Raw genomic sequence first — 19,682 nt, forward strand, 5'->3', positions numbered from 1 at the left:
CCTGGACACCCAATTTAAAACCAGCATTTCCCGGTATTGATCTATGCAGATGATACTGTGCTTTTATCCTGCACTCCGCAATGTCTACAAATACTTATAGCTCAGTACACAACCTTCATGTATTCCTTAGATCTGCAGGTACATTCTTTGGAAATCAGCCATTATAATCTGCCAGTTAGGTAATCGAATAACAAAAATGGCAACTATGTTCACCAATTCTCCGAAAATGCCACGGTGATGGATTTTGACTCCCTGGGAGTCAGATTCTCCTCTAATTTTAAGTGGAAGGTTCACGTCCTAAAACAAAGTGAGAACGAGCAGTACAGGGCATGTACAGATTCATGAGATTGTGCAGAAGCCAACCAGTAGCCATGACACTTAAGGTATATAGGTCTGAACCAGTGGCAGTTCCCGAATATGGCCTTTCTATTTGGGAACTTGAGGATTTGCGCCGTCTCCAAAGAGTAATTTTATTAAAAAAATGACTGGACCTGCCTCAATCTGCACCCAATTATGCAGCTCATTTGGAATAAAACCTTTTTTTAGAAGAGGATCTCAAATTAGAGTCCATTTTGTATTTGGTTTCACTTCTGATATAATGTGGATGCAGCATACACATTTTATTCTCAGAGCATGTCTAACACATTCCAATGCAACAGATATACTGTGGCGTTCACATACTAAGTATTGTATGGCAAAGATAAATGCATCGAGTCACTTTAATAATCCTGAGGCCATGGCTAAGACCTATGCAGCCGCTCTAAAAAAAAAAACTGCTTATTGCCATCATTGAAGCAGAGAGAAAAAAGGGCTAGTTATCATACAATCGCTACTAGGCACACCTCTGTAGCAATAACATCCAGGAATACCTTTTGTGGACTAATTCCATCAGCAAACGCTGCCTTGTAACCAGAGCTAGGCTAAATAAACGACTTATAAGGGCCATAACCTCAGCATGGTCCACTCATGGCGATTTCAGTTGCCCACTATATGGGGCAACGTGGGAAGATTTCCCCCCCCCCCCCCATTTCTTTGGTCCAAGTTACCATAAGATCAGAAAAAGTAATCTCATCCCCATTCTTGGAGAGCCAGGTCTTTGGCAATGTCAACCGGCCTTAGGTCATCTTTTAATGGCAGAGACAATCACAAAGGATGGGCTCTATTGTCCTATAATAAAACTAGCACTATATTTAAGCATCAGAATGGTTGAACTTCGCATGTTTTTATTAGCCTGTCATGTTCCTGCATCTCTGTCTCTGGGTGGCGCTGTCTGCAGACCTGCGGGTGTTTCTACCATCTTCAGGGAAGCTCCTAAATCACGATTTAACATTTCCTTTCACAAATCTATACATCCAAAAACATGGACTTCAATTCCCATAATGCACATTGTGGCAGTCGTCATTCCTTGGTTATTCCTATGCATCAGCCTTGGAACCACAATCCCCAGAAGCTCTAGGGATCAGTGCTCCTTTCATGTTCCCAGGATCAGAGAGGGAGGAGGCAGATTGCCTTCAGCTGTGCTGCTCCAGGTTCTGCTAATGAGCCCGAAACACTACAGGGCAGGTCAGTATTTAAGCAGCTGCATGCAGGAGCACAGGGCTCTTGCATTGAGTTTGCTCCTAGCCCTTTGAGCCTTGAGCCTTGGAAATCTGCTGCTTCCTGTTGCTGCCAGAACCTGAACCTGTACCAGTTCCAGAGCCCTGTGCTCCCTGCCTTGCAGCCCTGCTACTCTCCCCTGACTTCTGCCCTGCTCCTCTGTTTTTCCTGCACTTCTGTCCTGTTCCTCTGATTGCAGTCTTCTGTTCCCTGTCTGCAGGCCCCTTGCTCTCTGCCACCTATTATCTTGCTCCCTGCCTGCAGTTGCTTGTTCTATGCACATAGTCCTTGTTACCTGGCTTTGGCTTCCAGGTTTTCAGCCCTGGGTTTCCTGGTTATCTGTCTGCAGTCCTGCCCTTGTTATTCCACTGCAGATTTACAGTTTCTTGATTTCCATGCTACCAGTCTGCTTTTCAGTCCTTGTTTTCCTAGTCTAGAGTTTCAGTCCCATGTTTTCTTGCTCCTGGGCTATAGTTCAGTCAGCTTTTGCTAGACTCCGATCCTTAGTTTCTAGTCTGCAGTTCCCGTACCCTGTACCATTGTACTTAGATTATTTTCTACTTGCTTTTCCTCTTTCATTCCTGGTCTGTCCTGGACCTTCCTTACTTTGACTGCCTATTCTTCCCTAGATATTTCTGTTACCGTTCTTGTTGTCACTCGTGCTTCTGTTATTCCTTTGTTCAGAGTTTGGCTACTGGGTTTTTCCAGCAGGCAAACTCTGCCCCTTCCTTTGTCTCGGTTTACTTGTCTATAGTGAATGTAACAGTGCGTTTGCGTTCTGTTCCATCAGAGGGCATCCGCTGTAGGTTCCGGTTGGACCCATACCGGTCTGTCTCAAGTAAGTACACTCTTTGTTTGTGCCGTAGGGTCCAGACACAGAAGCCACTCTTGCTGCCCCCTACCATGGGCTTGCAGGATGTGGTGCCTGTAAAAGTAACTTACACAGAGGCAGTGAGCTTCCCTTATGTATGTGCGTAGTCTCTAGTCCAACCTGTGTATACACCCCTAGTGGGATTCCTAATTGTTTGTTCAGTGGGTGGTCCCCATCACTTCTTGTTCACCATTGAGGACTGCCCTTTCTTCCTGTTACGTTATTCTGAATGACCTTGTCTATAATTCCTTGTTTAGCCTCCTGCTGTATGTGCTGATTTAAGGGGACAGGCAAGCGCAGTCACCCCAAACCTACCTTGGTGCACTGTGTAACCCCGGAGACATCCTTAAAGAGTTGAGATGCAGAAGGGCTGAGGTATTCTTTTAATGTAAAGTTCAGACTAATATTTTAATGTGGCCGTAGGAAGTGGTTTTTAAAAATGGTATTTATTATAGTTGCTTTAAGAAACTTGGTCATGAAACACAATTTTTGACAGCATGGCTGTATACGTTTTAAATGTATATTTATAGTTGTTAAATGGTACTGCATTTGTACTACTTTGCTTTTATGACACCATCTGTCTAAATAAGGAAATATGTCATCATAAATCCTTACAGAAATATGCTAGGCAAAAAGTGTACAACTGGCATTATTCCACCAACCTTGAATGGAAAACTACAAATACCAGCATGCAATTCTGCAGAAGGCAAAAAAAATGGCCTGCGGATTCTGGAATCGATGGCAGTGGACACTGGCCAATATAAGCCACACAAACCAGTCATTCCCCCTCTACTGGATTAGTTCTATCATCTCACCAGTGCCTTCGGCCATCCAGCACCACCCGAAAATCCAAATGCAAGATACAAAGGGCGAGGAGGTTGAAAGAAAAGGTTCATCAGTGGCCTTATCCCTCTGGAATAAGCTGCCCCTAGAAATCGGTGATCCGCCCACATGAATGCAATTCCGGAGTGGACTGCAGAGGTAGCTGTTCTTACCTCAAGCTAGTGCTGGCACTGGGTTCAGGGGATCTATGCATTGGCAGAGTGCCTCAAGTTCATGGGGGCCAACTATCCCTCTCTTGGTTACATCACTTCCAAAACCATGACGAGGAAGATGCCAGTAATTAATGGTGTACCACACACCTCTCCCCAGTGCCTTACGAGAGGCCATGCGCTGAAGCCTGGCAAATGGGTTTTTAAATGTCTCTTTGGTATCAGAAGGGCATTTAAAATGAGGCCCTTTTTTAGTGGTGAACGACAAAAGACAGTAAAGGATCATAGATACCCAGCTAGTCACACAATTTGGTATCTATTGGCATGATATGCCCAGGGAGTACCATAACTTATTAGGGACTGCTGTGATTTGCTCTGATACATATGGAAGGTACGAATAGTTGTTCCTGCAATTGCCATCAAATGCCCAGGTGTGCACACCACATCCAGATTTGGATATTAAAAGCTCAGATACTCACACCATTGGCAGACATTGCCATCACGAGTCCAGGTATTCATACCATAACCATCCAATGCCAAGGTGCTTACACCAGCATCAAGTATATGGCTGGTTAGCACAGCCGTGACGGGTTCACTTATGCCCAGCCATTCACAACAAGGTCTGGGAGTCCCTCTACCGAGAGCAAACAGCCAAATAACCTGTTCTCTGGAAAGGTAACCACCCAGGAGGGCCCACAACCATGTTTTAGATCACTGTACCTTTCACAGAAGAGAAATATTTGCGTATCAGTATTTGTCCCCACCCACAAGGGCAGTTCAGCACCGAAATGCTTGGCAATTCTCCTCTGAACAAGAGTACCATCAGCAACCCTAGACACGTGTTTCAGCCTAGTGAGGTGAAGCTGAGCCTCCAAGCACAGTAAGCACCGTTTAGGGGCTTGGGGGTTCACCCTAGATTATCCAGACGTGGACCCCTTGCTCACTGTGAGCTTTCAGTTTCACACAGATCTCTGCCAGGGTCAGTGGGGTATTAAATGCATGCCACTGCCTACCCCACCCACAACGAGTGGTTCCACCCCTTGGACTTACCTGAGGATGCTTCTGGTACTGCTCACCCTCACTGAAGGCTGGTAGGAGGAATCTTCCATCATGGCCGCGGCCCTACCAAATCAAGCTGCGTCACGTCCAGGAAGGGGCCCACACAGCTGTAGAAATGAAAAGGAGGATTACTGTGGTGCACTCAGGCTATGGTATGATATCATTACAAAAGCCATAGGTTCGCCCAGGCAAGCACGCTGGCACTTTGCAGAACAACGGGAGCCACAGAGGCATCCAGGTATGAACATTCACTACAATGATTGGATGCGTGTGCATAACGAATCAGAATCCTTTACACCACGCTCGTGGCTGACGCGTGTATATACACACACACACACACACACACACACACACACACACACACACACACACACACACAAAAAGTAACACGCGCGGAGCACCGTGTGGCACTCCAGTAACTGACTTTATATTGCTTAGCAAACCAAGGCTGCCATCATCTAGGAGGGTACCTATGAGGGCACCACAGCAGCGTTAGGATAGTGTTTCAACAAATGACACTTCTTGGAAGGAGCTCGGGTGTGGCCCTCCCATTTGTGGTGCAAAACAAGTGCCGAGGAGAAAATAAATCGCTTCCCATAAACTCAGAGGACCTGTAAAAGGCGCCGCAAAGGCGCTTTGAGTTTGAACACAATCTCAATCTGTCAGGATCCCTTCCTAAGGCATTCTTGTAAACGGATAGCACTACTGACCAGAGTGCCCCAACTCAACAGGTCAGGAGCACCTGTTGCACTCTGGTAGAGGCGCAGCTATAGAGCCTAGAGGGTAAGCGCTATATTTATACAGGGCACCTGCTCAGGCACTGAATGAGACCTGGAATTTCTGGGGCCCGTTAGCTGGCCGCTAGGCTCCCAACCTGATAACATCTACTACTGCCTAAATGCAAAGATGAAGAGTCTGCTTAGACCCACTGTGGAGAATGGCAGCAGGACCAGTATAAACGGGGAACAGTGGGGGCGGGGGGCGTTTGTAAAATCCCACCCTGCACCAGAACCACAGCCAAGCCCCACTAACTGAAAGGGAACCAGTTGGCTATCTGGCCAGGCTTTCTGCAGTCAGTAAGCCACACCAGCACAGACAGTGAAGATCTGCGTGAGTACGCGTAGGGGAGTAAAACAAACTGTGCGTCACTGTACAGTAACCCCCTGGATGCACTCTAAAGGGTTCCTCCGAACCCACAGCTCATAATAATGTACATGTTAGGGACTAAGTCTGATTTCTGAGTCCCCCCTTCATTCAACTTCATCAAATCATTTATACACAAACATTGCTTTAATCGCAAAACAAAATATCTTATTTGATCAACACAATGCAAATTGTTAATTTGTATTTCAATAAATTAACGCAAATTCAGCATAACAGTGAGCAACCTAACATCGAGTACCTTTTCTTCAGGTACGATTTCAAAATTCTGTTTACATATAACATATCAATCTGTTAATGTCACATCGTACTTCTGTAAATATAATAATAAATTCAAATACAAGATCCAGAGTACAGGCTCATTGCTCATACTCCGAGTTTCAACATATCCACATTATAACATCAGTCTTCAATCCCACACAATGAAATTCCATCCATAGACATCAGGAATTATCATGTGCGAGAAAAAAAAAAGGTCAAATTCCTTCCTTTTGTACAAGTATCCAAACAGGCTTCCATATTTGTTGTTACAAAGCCGACGCGTTTCGGATTGATAAACATTCCATCTTCAGGGCCACAAAAGCCCGATTGTTCCAACTAAGACTTCACCAATGCGGGTAACCTAGGAGGGCACAGACAATCACACATCAGGATGTAAATCAATCATCAGTTAATAATCCACCATTACAATATACCGATCCTCACATATAGAGAGGAAGAACAAAATCTCACGGAAGGATCCTGATCAAAAACAACGGCCAAAATGCCATGTGACACATACATCCACTAGGTAGCTCCAAAATCATCAATCTCCTAATCCAACAACTGTCATGCAAATTTCCAAAATAAACTCCCAACACCACTTAGTGGACCAGATGTAAATTTCTAACACTACTCCGTAAACCAGACGTACAGTGTTCAATTGCGAGTGAATAGAGTCCAAAATGAGACCCGAAAACACCAACGTGTTAAATCACATTGTATACTCACCCCCAACCGGGGATTATAAACATCACAAAAACTCAATGTGGAGGCTGGGTGGATACCTGAGCATCAAGTTCCTCCAAAGAATTCCAAAGGGCCTCAGCGAGTTGCCGTACACCTGCAGCTATTCCAAACAGCCTACAAATGACAAGCAAAACGATTGTATAGCCGGGGCACACATTAAACCAATCTCAAGTTGGTCAACGAGATTATATCAACCCCCATGTCCGTAATGCTCTGCTCTCTGGCATCTCTAAGTTTTAAAATGCTTACCTGAAATATCTCTAATTTCTGTGCTTTCAAAGCAAAGCGTCCCGGCACCGTCCTGCCGTACTGCTACTCTGCCAGTGAATACGTGTGCACGCGCACTCTCGTTGATAACGTCGTGTATGTCATCACACACAGGTGAGGGCGTGCGCACGTATAAACCGCCATATTAAAACGGTAAAGGAGTATACTGACCCCACATACTCAATTATCCAAGCTCAATCGTTACTAAAACGAATATGCAAATCACAGCTGGCCGTAATAGAAATATTTCCAACGGGCAGCAGAAACCCGCATGACAAGTTTAAACTCCTTTAAAACTCCTCCTCCATCATTCAAGGCCCAATTCCTCCAGATCACGATAGGTAACACCCAACATCAAAGATGGAAAATATCCCAGACCTAGTTATATACAACTAGACAGAGGAATATCACAATAAGTGTTGAAATAAACCCCTCGTATAGAGCCAGTAATGTAACTCAGTGTGCCCATGGGACACCCTCTGGGTCCACCACATCTGGTAAATCCGGGCATGTGTCCCACAAGGTCACTCAAATTCCAAAGGAGGCCAAACAGAGGGGGAGGAAGGCAGAACAAATCTGCCTAGCCCCCATGCCTGGCCACAAAAACCGTCAAAGTGGTACTTATTAAAACAAATAAAAATAAACATCAGATCTAGAGAAATCCAAGAGTGAGAAAGTCTGTACCCGCATAGTCATCCACTACACAACATTTCAACATGCATAGAACATCTGAAAGTTCCTCGAAACGTTGATCCGGTTTCAAACATGTGAGTTTTCAAAAAAACAAATTCAGAAAAAACTTAAGCCAACTCGTAATATATAGGAAGATTCCATCAGTAACCCCAAATTGTTCTTTTTAAAAACACATTTTCCTGACCTAATGACATATCAAAACCTTCACTTATTGTTACACATGAAGAAAGCAACTATCTATTCAAAACATCAGATATAACACATTAGGTCAAATGCCACATTCATGCCTCTTGGGCTCAAGGAGTCCAATAAGTCAATCCACATGATCTCCTTCTGAAGGAGTTTTCATACAACCGTGGAAGGATTCCCAGGGTTATGAATAAGATTGAAGAAGGCCTTCTATAAAATTTAATGGACATTGCAAACTTCTCTGTTAAACCCTTATTCTCCAGTCCCCTCCTCTCACCTTACAGACCGAAAAGTGGCAGGGAGCCAACCCCACATCGAGGAAATGAGGGGGCTGCAGGGCACAAAGGTATCTTGGCAAGCAAGATCTGCTTCCATCGCTATCGTTTTGATCGGGTGGAACCACGGCAGCCATGTTTAGACAGGGTTTATTATTTACACAAAGGCTCCTTCCCCCTGATGTTTCAATATATCCCTTAGAATAGGAAATTGGGATGTGGGAACACACCCATCCCTGTCAAATATGGAAACATTGCATTTATTTCACCCCCTCGTGAGCCTGTTTTTACTTGCTCAAGGATAACACACTTAAGCTGAGCTATAGTGTGTCGAGCTGATCGAAAATGGCTGGCTACTGGAGATTTTTGATTATTCATGCGTATGTTCGATTTATGCTCACACCAGTGTATTTTAGCCTTCCTCGTCGTGATCCCTACATAATATAGGCCGCACGGGCATTTTAATCCATACACAACATTTGTGGCATCACAGGTACAGGAATGTCTTAACCAAATTGGTTTTCCAGAATGTGGATGTGCGATGCTATTACCTCTGATCAAATTAGCACAAAGCAGACAATTCTGGCATGGAATTGTACCTTTGTAAATGGTCTTGGTCTCCGATCTCTGTATTTCAGCTTTTATCAGGCTCGATTTTAGGGATCTATTGTTCCTGTAGGCAAATCTCAGGACTTGGGGGAATAACTGTTGTAAGTGGGTGGGGATCCATTTGTAGCATCTGCCAATGGTTATGGATAATCCTCCTGATCCTTGTACTCCGAGTTGAATAAGTGGTCACATAGACCAGAGGGTCTCCAGTTTGAATAGGTTTAGGAGATATAAGGGTCTCCCTTGCTATTGATTTAGTTTTTTCGGCAAATATTTTGAATAGGTTTAGGAGATATAAGGGTCTCCCTTGCTATTGATTTAGTTTTTTCGGCAATCTCCTGAATTGACGTTGTGGCATATCCCCTTGCTACAAATTTGTGCTCCAATAGTGTTGATTGTCTTGGGTATTCTATTGATTCGGATATATTCCGTCTATATCTCAGAAATTGACTCCTTGGTACACTCTCAATGGTTCTCAGTGGGTGGAAGCTTGTGGCTAATAACAAGCTATTACGATCTGTAGCCTTAGTAAATATTCTTGTAGCCAAATCCTGTTCCAGGGTGTAGACTTCAACATCCAAAAAATGAATCAGTGATTGACTCGTTTCAAATGTAAAACGAATCCTCGGATGCATCTTGTTCATATCAAAAAATGAATTCAACTCAGCTTCAGACCCCGACCATATCCCAAATATGTCATCTATATATCTCAGAGGGATAAATGCTGTTGCCACCTTGGTGAAAATACAAATTTGTGTTCCGAATAGTACATCAAGATGTTGGCATAGCATGCAGCCATAGCGGTCCCCATGCTGGTGCCTGAAGTCTGAAGAAAGAACCTGTCCCCAAACTTGAAAAAGTTGTTATTCAAGACCAGTTTTAGAAGTGTCAGAACAAAAAGACTGTCTCCCATGCAATTGTCAGATCTTAGAAGAATCCATTCCACGGCTTCTAAGCCTGCTTGTGGACTATATTTGTGTAAAGGGACGTGACATCCATCGTAAATAGGATGTCACGTCCCACCACAAATTGTACCTCATTTAGTTTCCCACCTCCACCCAAGGGAGGGATCCAGATGAGGTTAATACTTCTCCTTCCCTTGTGGGAGGCCATGAAGGGATCTTTTTTTTTTACAGCGCTCCAGGCCAAATTCTTCCAGCTTCTAAGAGATGTAACAATAGCTTACCCAATTTAATGGTACTCAGCATAGTTACCTTGGAAGAATTAAGGGCCTTGTAGTCCCTGCTGGGAATCGAAGTGCAGGGTGGTCCGATTTAATGAACTAGCACTTAATGTGAGCTAGCCATGTTGGACTTGTAGGCAACTGATACTTCCACTGGAAGGAGTTTACAACTTTATTTCATGCAAGGATGCACCGTCTTCCTACAGTTAGTTGCAGGCAATCGTGTACTCAGATAATGCCACGTCAGTTTCCAATGTCAAGCATCAGAGGTGTCAGGTTAAGATGTCTGGAGGAATTAGCCTATAGCATGGGTCTGTGGGCTGAGTGGCACCTTCTATCACTGGCAGCCATCAATTTACTAGCCACCGTTCATATCTGGGATAGAAAATGTCTGGGCAGATCTGATGATTAGAGTTTTTCCTCCTTCCCAGGAGATGTCATGGCAGCCAAAACATTTTCCTGAAATCTGGCTTCCATTGTTTTGCTGAGTTCTCCAAGTCCACACTAATGGGGGCAGCTTTATTTTCTTTGAATTGACTGAAGTGCAGATCATAAGCTTTCCTACCATTCCATTTAATAAAGATCCCCCCCCCACTCTCCGCCCACCAAGATCAGGGATATTTCAATGGAGGTGACCCGGATGGTCCCTGTTAGGCACAGAATATTGCCATTTCCCTGGCCTGGTACAGATGACCGTTGCTACACTTCGGAAGCTCCTTGTTGGTTCCCCCTCAGTTTATCGTTCAAATTTCCCCAGCTGGCTAACACGTGGCAGTTATCGGTGTGGAGGTTGAGAGGCGGAACCAAGCCAACTTGCCCTTGCCATCCAACAGTTAAGCAGACCTGCTAACTTCAGGTCTAGCAATTGACACATTCCTTTAAGTCTTGGTGCAACTCCAAATCCCTGGGTCTCCTCATTTATGATTTCACAGATCTATTAAAAAATTCTTCAGGGTGGATTTAGCCTGGGTTTGGCCTCATCGTCTTTCTCAGATCTGTGGGAAGGCATCTAAAGGTTTGGAAATTGGGAGAATCCTAGTAAAAAACGTGTTCTATTTCCAGTCCCCCTCAGATGGCTCTAGGCCCTCCTTGGAATGCGCAGGTAGTTCTGCAGGTTCTACCGTCCCATTAATTTGAGCCTCTGAAAACAATTGACAGTATGTCTTTGAGGATGAAAGCCACCGTTCTACTAGTGATTACATCAGCAAGATGGATTGGTGAATTGGGGGCACTCCTTTGTAGGACTCCATTCCTGGTTGTTCAGGCAGATAGGGTCATCCTTAGGTGTTACTCCACCTTTTATACCCTAGTTCATCTTCCTATTCTATTTGGATGAAGGCCTTGTTCTTTCCACGTTTTGCTTCTGCCTTCTCCAAGGAGGAACATAGCGGCATTGCTTAGATGTCCTATGGGCTCTTTCAGCATATTTGGACAGGGCATCATCTTGCCCTTGTGAAAGCCAGTTTGTAACTTTTGCCTGGTTTGGTGAGTATAGGCTACTAGATCCTCGGCATACTCTGTGTTGATACTACTTTGGCTTCATGTCCGCTGGGCAGATCCACAAGACGTGTGTCAGCCTCCAACATTGAAGCTCAGCTGGTAACCTTTAGGAAATCTGTAGGACAGCAACCTGAGGTAAACCTCTTAGGTCTGCTGGACATGATAACCAGGTTGGGGGAGGTGGGAGTTCCTCTCTTCTGGACTTTGAAAGCATAGCTGATCTGAGAACCCAAGCTCCAAATAGTATTCTAAAATCTGTGAAAATAAAATGTGCCATGCTACACAGTAATATGTCTGGATTATAGCTGGATTACAGCTTTCTAACGCCGATTAAGGTATTTAGTATGCTTCACAAGCATGAACTGGGAAGACCCAATACTTATGCACACCTCTCGTATCCTGCCATGGGTGCAACATACCCTCGGAAAGTAGCTATTCATCAGGAGGATGCTGGCTAATGTGAGGCACGTATGCCAACAACTCTAATGGCAACGCTCATTTAAAATAAAAGGATAATACCATATTTAAAAGACTTCCCGTGTTAACGGTTGGACCCACTGCCCAAGTAAGTAATGTGACGTGGTAGTCCCCTTGCGGACAATCCATTCAGCCTTTAACTCTTTCATAGCCTTCTCATGTACTGCATTATTTATATCACAGCAAGCACTAGACCCTCCAGTGAGATGAAGGGAAAGAGACAAAGATATATTGCTCTAAAAGTGGCTTTCGACTACTTAATGCAGGTATTGCTGGGGTAATCACGGAGGGGAGAGATAGTAGAAGCACTGGAGGATGGTAAGGAGTCAGATATGGCCTGAATGGAGGATTTAAGGGGACACTTTTCTACATGGAAGTGTGAGGGGTCAGACATGAGAGTCTGACACAAGGTATTCATATTCTCAAGTAAAGACATTTCTTGAAATAAAAATGGCTTTAGAAACTGCCTAATTGGCCCTATTCTAAGAGGAATTTTCCAACCTAAAAATCAGCCAGGCCCCATGTGGGCCTGTTTGAATTAGTATGCAAATGCTGCCACCAGCTAGAAAGCTCAACAAAATGACAGAGTGGATCTATGGAGCCTTTGTTAGTTAATTAGGCTGCCCATGGCAGGGGGAAGGTTTGGCCCTCCCCATTCTAGAGATGCATCTTGTACTCCACCTGCCGGATACCAACTAAATATATGACAGAGGAGGGACTGCGCCTGTAGGCTGTGTCCAACCAGAGTACACGAGTCTATTAGTATGTTGTGCAGTGAGCATAGCAAAATGTATGCAGATTAGCCCCACACATTTTCCGGAGGTTTATCTACCATCATTCAATTTCATTTAACATTAAAAAAAATGTCCAGGTGAGTGCACAATCACTGTGCGGATGGTCCAATTCCTCACCCCCCTTACCGCTCCACCAGAGTTGGCAGCTTTGCTTTCCCTATCGAAGCTCTCACCATCCGAAAAAACTTTCTGTACATCCGCCGCACTGAAAACTACTTTCCTTCAAAAAAGTTCTCAAAACCTGGCTATTTGCCACATTTTCCTAAAACCCCGGCCTAAAAAAACATCCAATTCCCAATCTGAACTTAGAAACACTTGATTTCTAAGGCTGCATTCGCGGTGATCTCGACCTCAGCATCTGGCGGCACTGGTCGCTTTCGCAGTGGCCAGGACCACATGCACTAACACCCACCAATCATGACCCTGATTTCCCACAAGAAGCACTAGCTTAATCACAGCCCTCCATATATGTTATGTCATATGAGTCACTGCAGCTGGCATGTACGGGAAAACAGGCAAATTGCACTCACAGTGGTTGTGATACAATCACCATCATCGCAATCAGACGAATTGGGATGCACTGTGGGGAATTGGCACGGGAGGACGCGTGCCATGGCCATGTCTCACGCTAGTAGGCCAGCTGGGTGTCCCCCATGCAGTACTCTGGGAGGGCAATGAATAACCAGCCTCGGAATCGCTCTGGAAAGAAGGGGGCATGGGCGGGTATTGCACATCTATAAACTATAGGATGGGCCGCCCATGGTAAAGGGAACAACTGAAAAGGCTCAGTAAGCGCTCAATATGTGGTTAGACTCTCCACGTTATCCGCCTAGAAGAACCTGGAAGTACAACTCGTGCTCCACTTGTTGCAAATAGTTGGATCACAGACTGTCACTGTTGCTTAGTGTTTTATCGCAGCTGCAAGAATCGACAGAAGAAGCCAATTACCTGAGCAGCAACAAAACAAATCACCACCAATCTCTACTAGGTACATATAACACCACTCCGGTGGACACTGGCCACAGGCATGGCTACGCGCACACATCAGAATACAGCAAGGACTGACAAAATGTGGTCGCGCTGTTCGCATAATTCTTTGCCTAGTTACACCAGACTACTTCTCAACACCTATGACAGCAGAATGCAGCAAAGACCTATGACAAATGTGGGCACGCTGAAAACATAGCGAGTCACTAGCACTAACGCCATCTCCCGACTCCTCTCAGCACCCATCCACATGCCTGACCGCATGGGTTGCTCTCTACAAGAGCCTGGCCAGCCCTGCTAATTCTTATTGGGACATAATGCACACAAACACACACACACTATTCTTCATCCATGACCTCCCAACACTCTGGACTTTGGTCCTCTGAGGATGTTCTAACAGCGCATTCAGACTATAATAATGGTAAAAGGCCCTATATAAGTGACAAGGACAAGACAATACAAAGGATCCATGTGCATCATAATTTGGGCCCACAAGAAATGACAGACCTACACGAGGTAATCCCAAATACTCTAAATCGTCACATTACTTACGAAGGCTGTCCCCCACAGGCTTGCTGTATACATTTTATTTTAAAAAAGACCAATCTTTTTTAACTCCTCTCGTTTTCTCTGTAATAGGTCAGTTTTCCACAAAGTTTGTGCTGAAGTTTTGGGGTCGAGAGCAGCTCGCCAGGCATTCCAGTGGCAGGATAGAAATCCTGCTGGTCCATCTGGGCCTCAAGTGAGGAATAGTGTTTTTTTTTTGTTTCTTTTTGTATTGCGCTCCGAGCGCGTGGTTGTGTTTCTCCCTCCCCCCTCCCCTTGCAGCCTCTTCCTGGTGCCCTCCTCCAGCCCGCCGCCCCCCCTCGAATTGGCTCCATCACGTGTCCCTCTGGACTACCCGATGGCTGCTCTCCCCGCTCACCTCCTTGTGCTGAACTTTTGGGGTCGAGAGCAGCTCGCCGGGCAGCCCAGTTGCAGGATAGAAATCCTGCCGGTCCATCTGGGCCTCAAGTGAGGAATTGTGTTTGTTTTTTTTTGTATTGTGCTCCGAGCGCCTGGTTGCGTTTCTCCCCCCCCCCCTCCCCTTGCAGCCTCTTCCTGGTGCCCGCCTCCCTACCCGCCCACCCCCCCATATACTGACCCTCCTGGGCAGCCCCCTGCCCGGCAGCCCCCACGGCTAAGGGCCCCTCAGGCAAAGGGCGGCTCCTATGGCTGCGGCTCCCACTGTGTCTGCAGGTGTCCGCAGGGGACGCTTGGCACCGGTCCACCTGCTCCCTCGGCCCGCCGCACCTACACCTGTTCACTTCATTTGCATGGTGCCTTCACTTCACTGTGCCCTGTAAATTGTGGTAAACTAGGGTTTTTCTCCCCTCGCAGGATTTTCAAACTTAGGTGGCCTCTCCACTGGGTACCTGATATGCATTACTGTGTTCACTGTGTTCTGAAATTGTGGTAAACTAGGGCTTGCCGCTCTCTTCCTGTCTGCTTGTGCTTGTCCTGTCTTTTCCCCCCCCCCACTCCCTCCCGCCTATCCCACGGTGCTCTCTATCTCACCTATTTATTCTAACTGCTTCTCCATTGACTATCCTGCTATCCTCACTAAATCTGGTAGGAAAAAGTTTTAAAAGGACATGCTGGTCTCCAACTCAGGCCTCCCTATCGCTGACACCTACACCAGTGCCTCCTCTAAGGAAACTCTCACTGACATCCTCTTTTTCGTGCCTTCACCTGACCTATGGACCCTTCATATGGTTTCTGTGCTCTCTCCTTTCTCCTCTTCTCCCATTAATGGTGGCACCCGTTGGGATGTCCTCTTGTCCTCCTTCGACTCCTCTAAGGCCATTATTAATGTCTACGCTAATGGGGCCGTCATGGTCCAAAGCCCTCAGGCCAACCTTCACCTCTTTGATAGATGCTTCCCGCGCCTCATCAACTTTGTTTCCTCTCCTGCTGTCCCCCCTCCTCTGTCCTCAGCTACCTTGCCTCTACCTCCCTCCTTGCCCCCTCCCGTGCTCCTTCTTCACCTCCACAGGGCATACCTCTGATCTGTACCCCTACCCGGAAGTCCTTCAAAGATGGCAACCTTCTCCACATTGCCACTCTTAACTCTCGCTCTGCCGTCAAACATTCCTCTGATATATGCCGCCTTCTTGAGGAACTGGACGTTGACGTACTCTGTCTCACCGAGACATGGTTCACGGCCAGCTCAGTCACCATATTTTACACACTCCTACCTGACAGTTACAAGATCCTCTCCATGCCCAGACCCAACCGTGCTGGGGGGGTGTGGCCCTTATCTTCCCCGAGTGGATTCCTGCCACTGTTACTCCCACCCAGACATACTCCTCTTTTGAAAGTCTTGTCTGCCGACTCTCTCTCTCCTAGCCATTGCCTTACCGTGGCTACTATCTATCGGCCACCTGGTCAAATGTCCTCCTTCCTTTCCGAGTGGGCGGACCTCTCCTCCTCACTCCTGTCCTCAACCACTCAACTCCTCTTTCTTGGAGACTTCAACATCCACCTGGATGCCTCCTGTCCCCGCTCTGGACTCTTTCGCGATCTCTGCAACTCTCTATTCTCCCGTCTGGGCCGACTCATTCTGCAGGGCACACTCTTGATGCCCTGATCTCTTCTGACCTTCCCCTCTCTGTCCCTCTCTCCACTCCTCTCTCCTGGAGTGATCACTTTCTCCTCTCCTCCCACCTCACCCTCTCTACCCCACAGGCAAAGCCACCCTCATCACTGCCATCTTCCTTCTCGGTCATCCGACCCATGAAGCGAGCGTCAGTTGAGGCTTTCGCTGCCACCTTCTCGCCCCCTCCTCCCGCTTCGGCTGACTCCCACCCTGACACAGCCCTCTCCACTCTCTACTCTGCTATATCTGATACTCTTGATATCCTTGCCCCTGTCATGAGAATCCGCCTGAAGCCCAAAGCCAAGTGTAACTCCTGGTATGACTCGGATATCGTCACCCTTAAATGCAAGGGCAGGGTGGCAGAGAGGAAATGGCGTGCTTCATGTTCATCTGACAAACTGGCCTGTCGCCTGCTCCAAAGGCGATACCGGCTCTCTGTTCTCACCAAGAAGAGAGCCCTTATCCAAGCCCGCATAACTGCGGCATCTAACAATTCGGCCGAACTCTAAAATCTGCAAGGAGCTGGCCAACCCTGCTGCAGTCTCTACCTCTCCTGTCCCCTCCCAGGCCCTCTGCACGGCACTGGCCTCTCACTTCATTTCAAAAACTCAGGACATCCTGTCCTCACTCTCCTCCTATCACCTCCCACCCTCTATTCCCTGCCCTTCCTCTGGCCCTTCTGCAGCCACCCCTCCTCTCTCCTTCACTGCCTTTCCCCTTTTTTCTGCTGACGAGGTTTCGAGAAAAGTACGATCTATGAAAGTCTCGTCAACACAGGTCCACCCCTGTTCCTCCAAAACTATCAAGGGCCACATCGACTCCTTGGCTCCTGCCCTTGCTGACTTCTGCAATCTCTCCTTCGCCTCTGGAGTCTTCCCATCCCCCTCAAGCACTCCCTTGTGCACCCCCTTCTTAAGAAACCCTCTTCCGACCCTTCCTGCCAACCTAACTATCACCCAATCTCTATCACTCCCTTCCTGGGCAAGCTCCTGGAGAAACTGGCCATCTCCCAGCTAAATCTCCATGCTGAATCTGTTGGTAGCCTTCATGACCATCGGTCTGGCTTCAGAGCTGCCAGAAGCACGGAAACTGCTCTCCTGAACATCCGTGAGGACCTGCTCTCGAACCTTGACTCTAACATTCCATGTGTTCTCATTTTGCTTGATCTCTTCTGCCTTTGATACTGTCAACCATGCCATCCTGCTCAACCGTCTCTGTGATAACCTGGGTATCACTGGTCAGGCTCTGGCGTGGCTGACCTCTTTCCTCTCAAATCGACCCACCCAGGTCCAACTGGGGTCTTTCCTCTCTGACATCTTTTTCTCTACCTGTGGTGTCCCCCAGGGTTCTAACCTCTCTCCCTGGCTGTTCAACCAGTATCTGGCACTTCTCGCCCAGCGCATCGCCGCTCTCTACCCCAACTTTCAGTGCTATGCGGATGATACCCAGCTCATTTTCAGGCTACCTCGGCCTCCTCTTCATCTCTGACTGTCTTTCTGCTATCCAGGAATGGTGTGCCGCCAACAACCTCTGCCTTAATGCCAGTAAGACTGAGATTCTACTCATCGGCAGACCCACTCCCTCCTTCCCTGCAGCTCTCTGGCCGCCTCTCTTGGCCCTCTTCCTGCAAGGTAAAAAACCTTGGGGTCATCTTCGACTCCACACTCTCCTTCTCTCCTCACATTTCCGACGTCTCTAAGAAGTCACACTACCAACTACACCTCCTCAGAGGTATCCTTCCTTTCCTCTCCTTCCCCCAGAAGCTCACTGTCTCTAGAGCCCTGGTTCTCTCGAAGCTGGACTACTCTAACAGCCTCTACCTAAATCTGCCCGCCTCTACTCTCCGTCCTTTGCAACTCACCCAGAACAGGACTGCGAGACTTGTCCTTGGCCTCAAGCCCAGGGACCGTATCTCTCCAGGACTGAAATCACTACACTGGCTCCCAGTGACTGCGAGGATCAAGTTCAAAACCCTTTGCACTGTCCACAAGGCCGTCTGGGGCCTTGTGCCAAAATACCTTCAACTCTCTCTTCCTAAAAATCTTCCTTCTCGAGCTCTTCGCTCATCCGCCTCCAACTCCCTCAGGGTCAGCCGCTTCTCCAAACAACGAGTTGGGGGCAGATCTCTCTCCGCTGCAGGGGCCTTCCTCTGGAACAGCCTTCCTGCCTCCCTGAAACTTGAGAACCATCTCCGGTTCCAGAAGCACCTCAAAACCTTCCTCTTTGCCTCTGCTTTCTCTCCCCCTCTCCCCTGCTAAAATTACTGAAACTGCACTGAATCTGCAACTGGGCCACTCACCGTTCTCGGTCCTTGGCCCAGCCACTCTCCCCTGCAATGCCTCTGGCAACCCCTGCACTGCGGGACTGTCTGTATCCCTACAGCCCTCCCTTCCCAGCACTTGACTGCACTTACCTCGCACTTGCCACCAGCTGGCCCTTGTTATTTATCCTGTATGCTATAACCCTGTACTGCACTTTTCCCTCTACCTTCCCCCCCTGCACTTTTCCCCTTTCCCTCTACCCTTCCACTTGCACGATCTGAATGACACCTGGCCTAGTAGGATCGTTGTCTGTCTCCCCTTGTTCCCCCTCCCCCTGCCTCGTCACGCCTTGAAACACTTGTGTATAGGCGGGTTACAAATGCCATATCATATCATGCATCCTGCTTTTTCGTCAATCTGTAGAGTGACACGTTTGGAGGGTAGGCAGGGGATTACCCCTTGTAATCAGGTCATTACCTCTTCGTGCCTCTTCCTCATACCTTTGCTAATGTACGAGAAGAGAACCAAAGCAGAGCTCAAATCAACACACCACCACCAAATTGAAAAACACAGAAATCACTGCCACACAATCAAACAAAAAGCCAATCTGGGTAATTAAAATCAGTCCGGTGTGACGCTCACTTCTTTGTCCCCAATGATTAAATCGGAATTAGAGCACAAACACGCTCTATAATGTGCAACTAGATTTTGTGGGCAGGCCAATTGTTGTTCTAATTGAATGCAAGTGTGGACTCCTCTTGCTTCTGCCCTGGTGGTATTCCCACTGAGTAGAGATGTCACTTATTAGGGGTGGGGAAGAGGTACGTCTGAGATCACGTAAGCTTCTGAAATTGCTGAGAATGTGGTGAATCTTACCTGGCTGATGCATATGCTAGAATAATAAATAAATAAAAAATAGAATTGCCTACAAGAGGATACTCCAATTAAATAGACCAACAGTGCTCGCCAGTCATCTAATAGATGGAACAATTGCACCTTGGGCAATGGCAATGGGTTAAAAAAACAGGCAAAGTGATTTCTTGGTTATCGTGGAACTAGGTCATAAACTTGGGGGGAAAAGGACCCGTCCTCGGAAGCAGCCTGTCCTGAATACTCTCAAAT

General features: G+C 47.0%; 1 protein-coding gene across 2 annotated transcripts in view; it reads right to left on the reverse strand.

Annotated features, from left to right (window-relative positions):
- Positions 1-19,682, reverse strand: part of RASSF4 (Ras association domain family member 4) — a 666,318-nt gene that overhangs the window by 361,166 nt on the left and 285,470 nt on the right. For both annotated transcript variants that reach the window (XM_069611147.1, XM_069611146.1), the window contains one exon: positions 4,510-4,625. In XM_069611147.1, coding sequence (XP_069467248.1) covers positions 4,510-4,571 — 62 coding nt within the window. In that variant the 5' untranslated portion in view covers positions 4,572-4,625. The remainder of the gene's footprint in view (positions 1-4,509; positions 4,626-19,682) is intronic.

Source organism: Ambystoma mexicanum, chromosome 8, assembly GCF_040938575.1.
Source record: "Ambystoma mexicanum isolate Mex_15411 chromosome 8, UKY_AmexF1_1, whole genome shotgun sequence".
Taxonomy (NCBI): Eukaryota; Metazoa; Chordata; class Amphibia; order Caudata; family Ambystomatidae; genus Ambystoma; species Ambystoma mexicanum.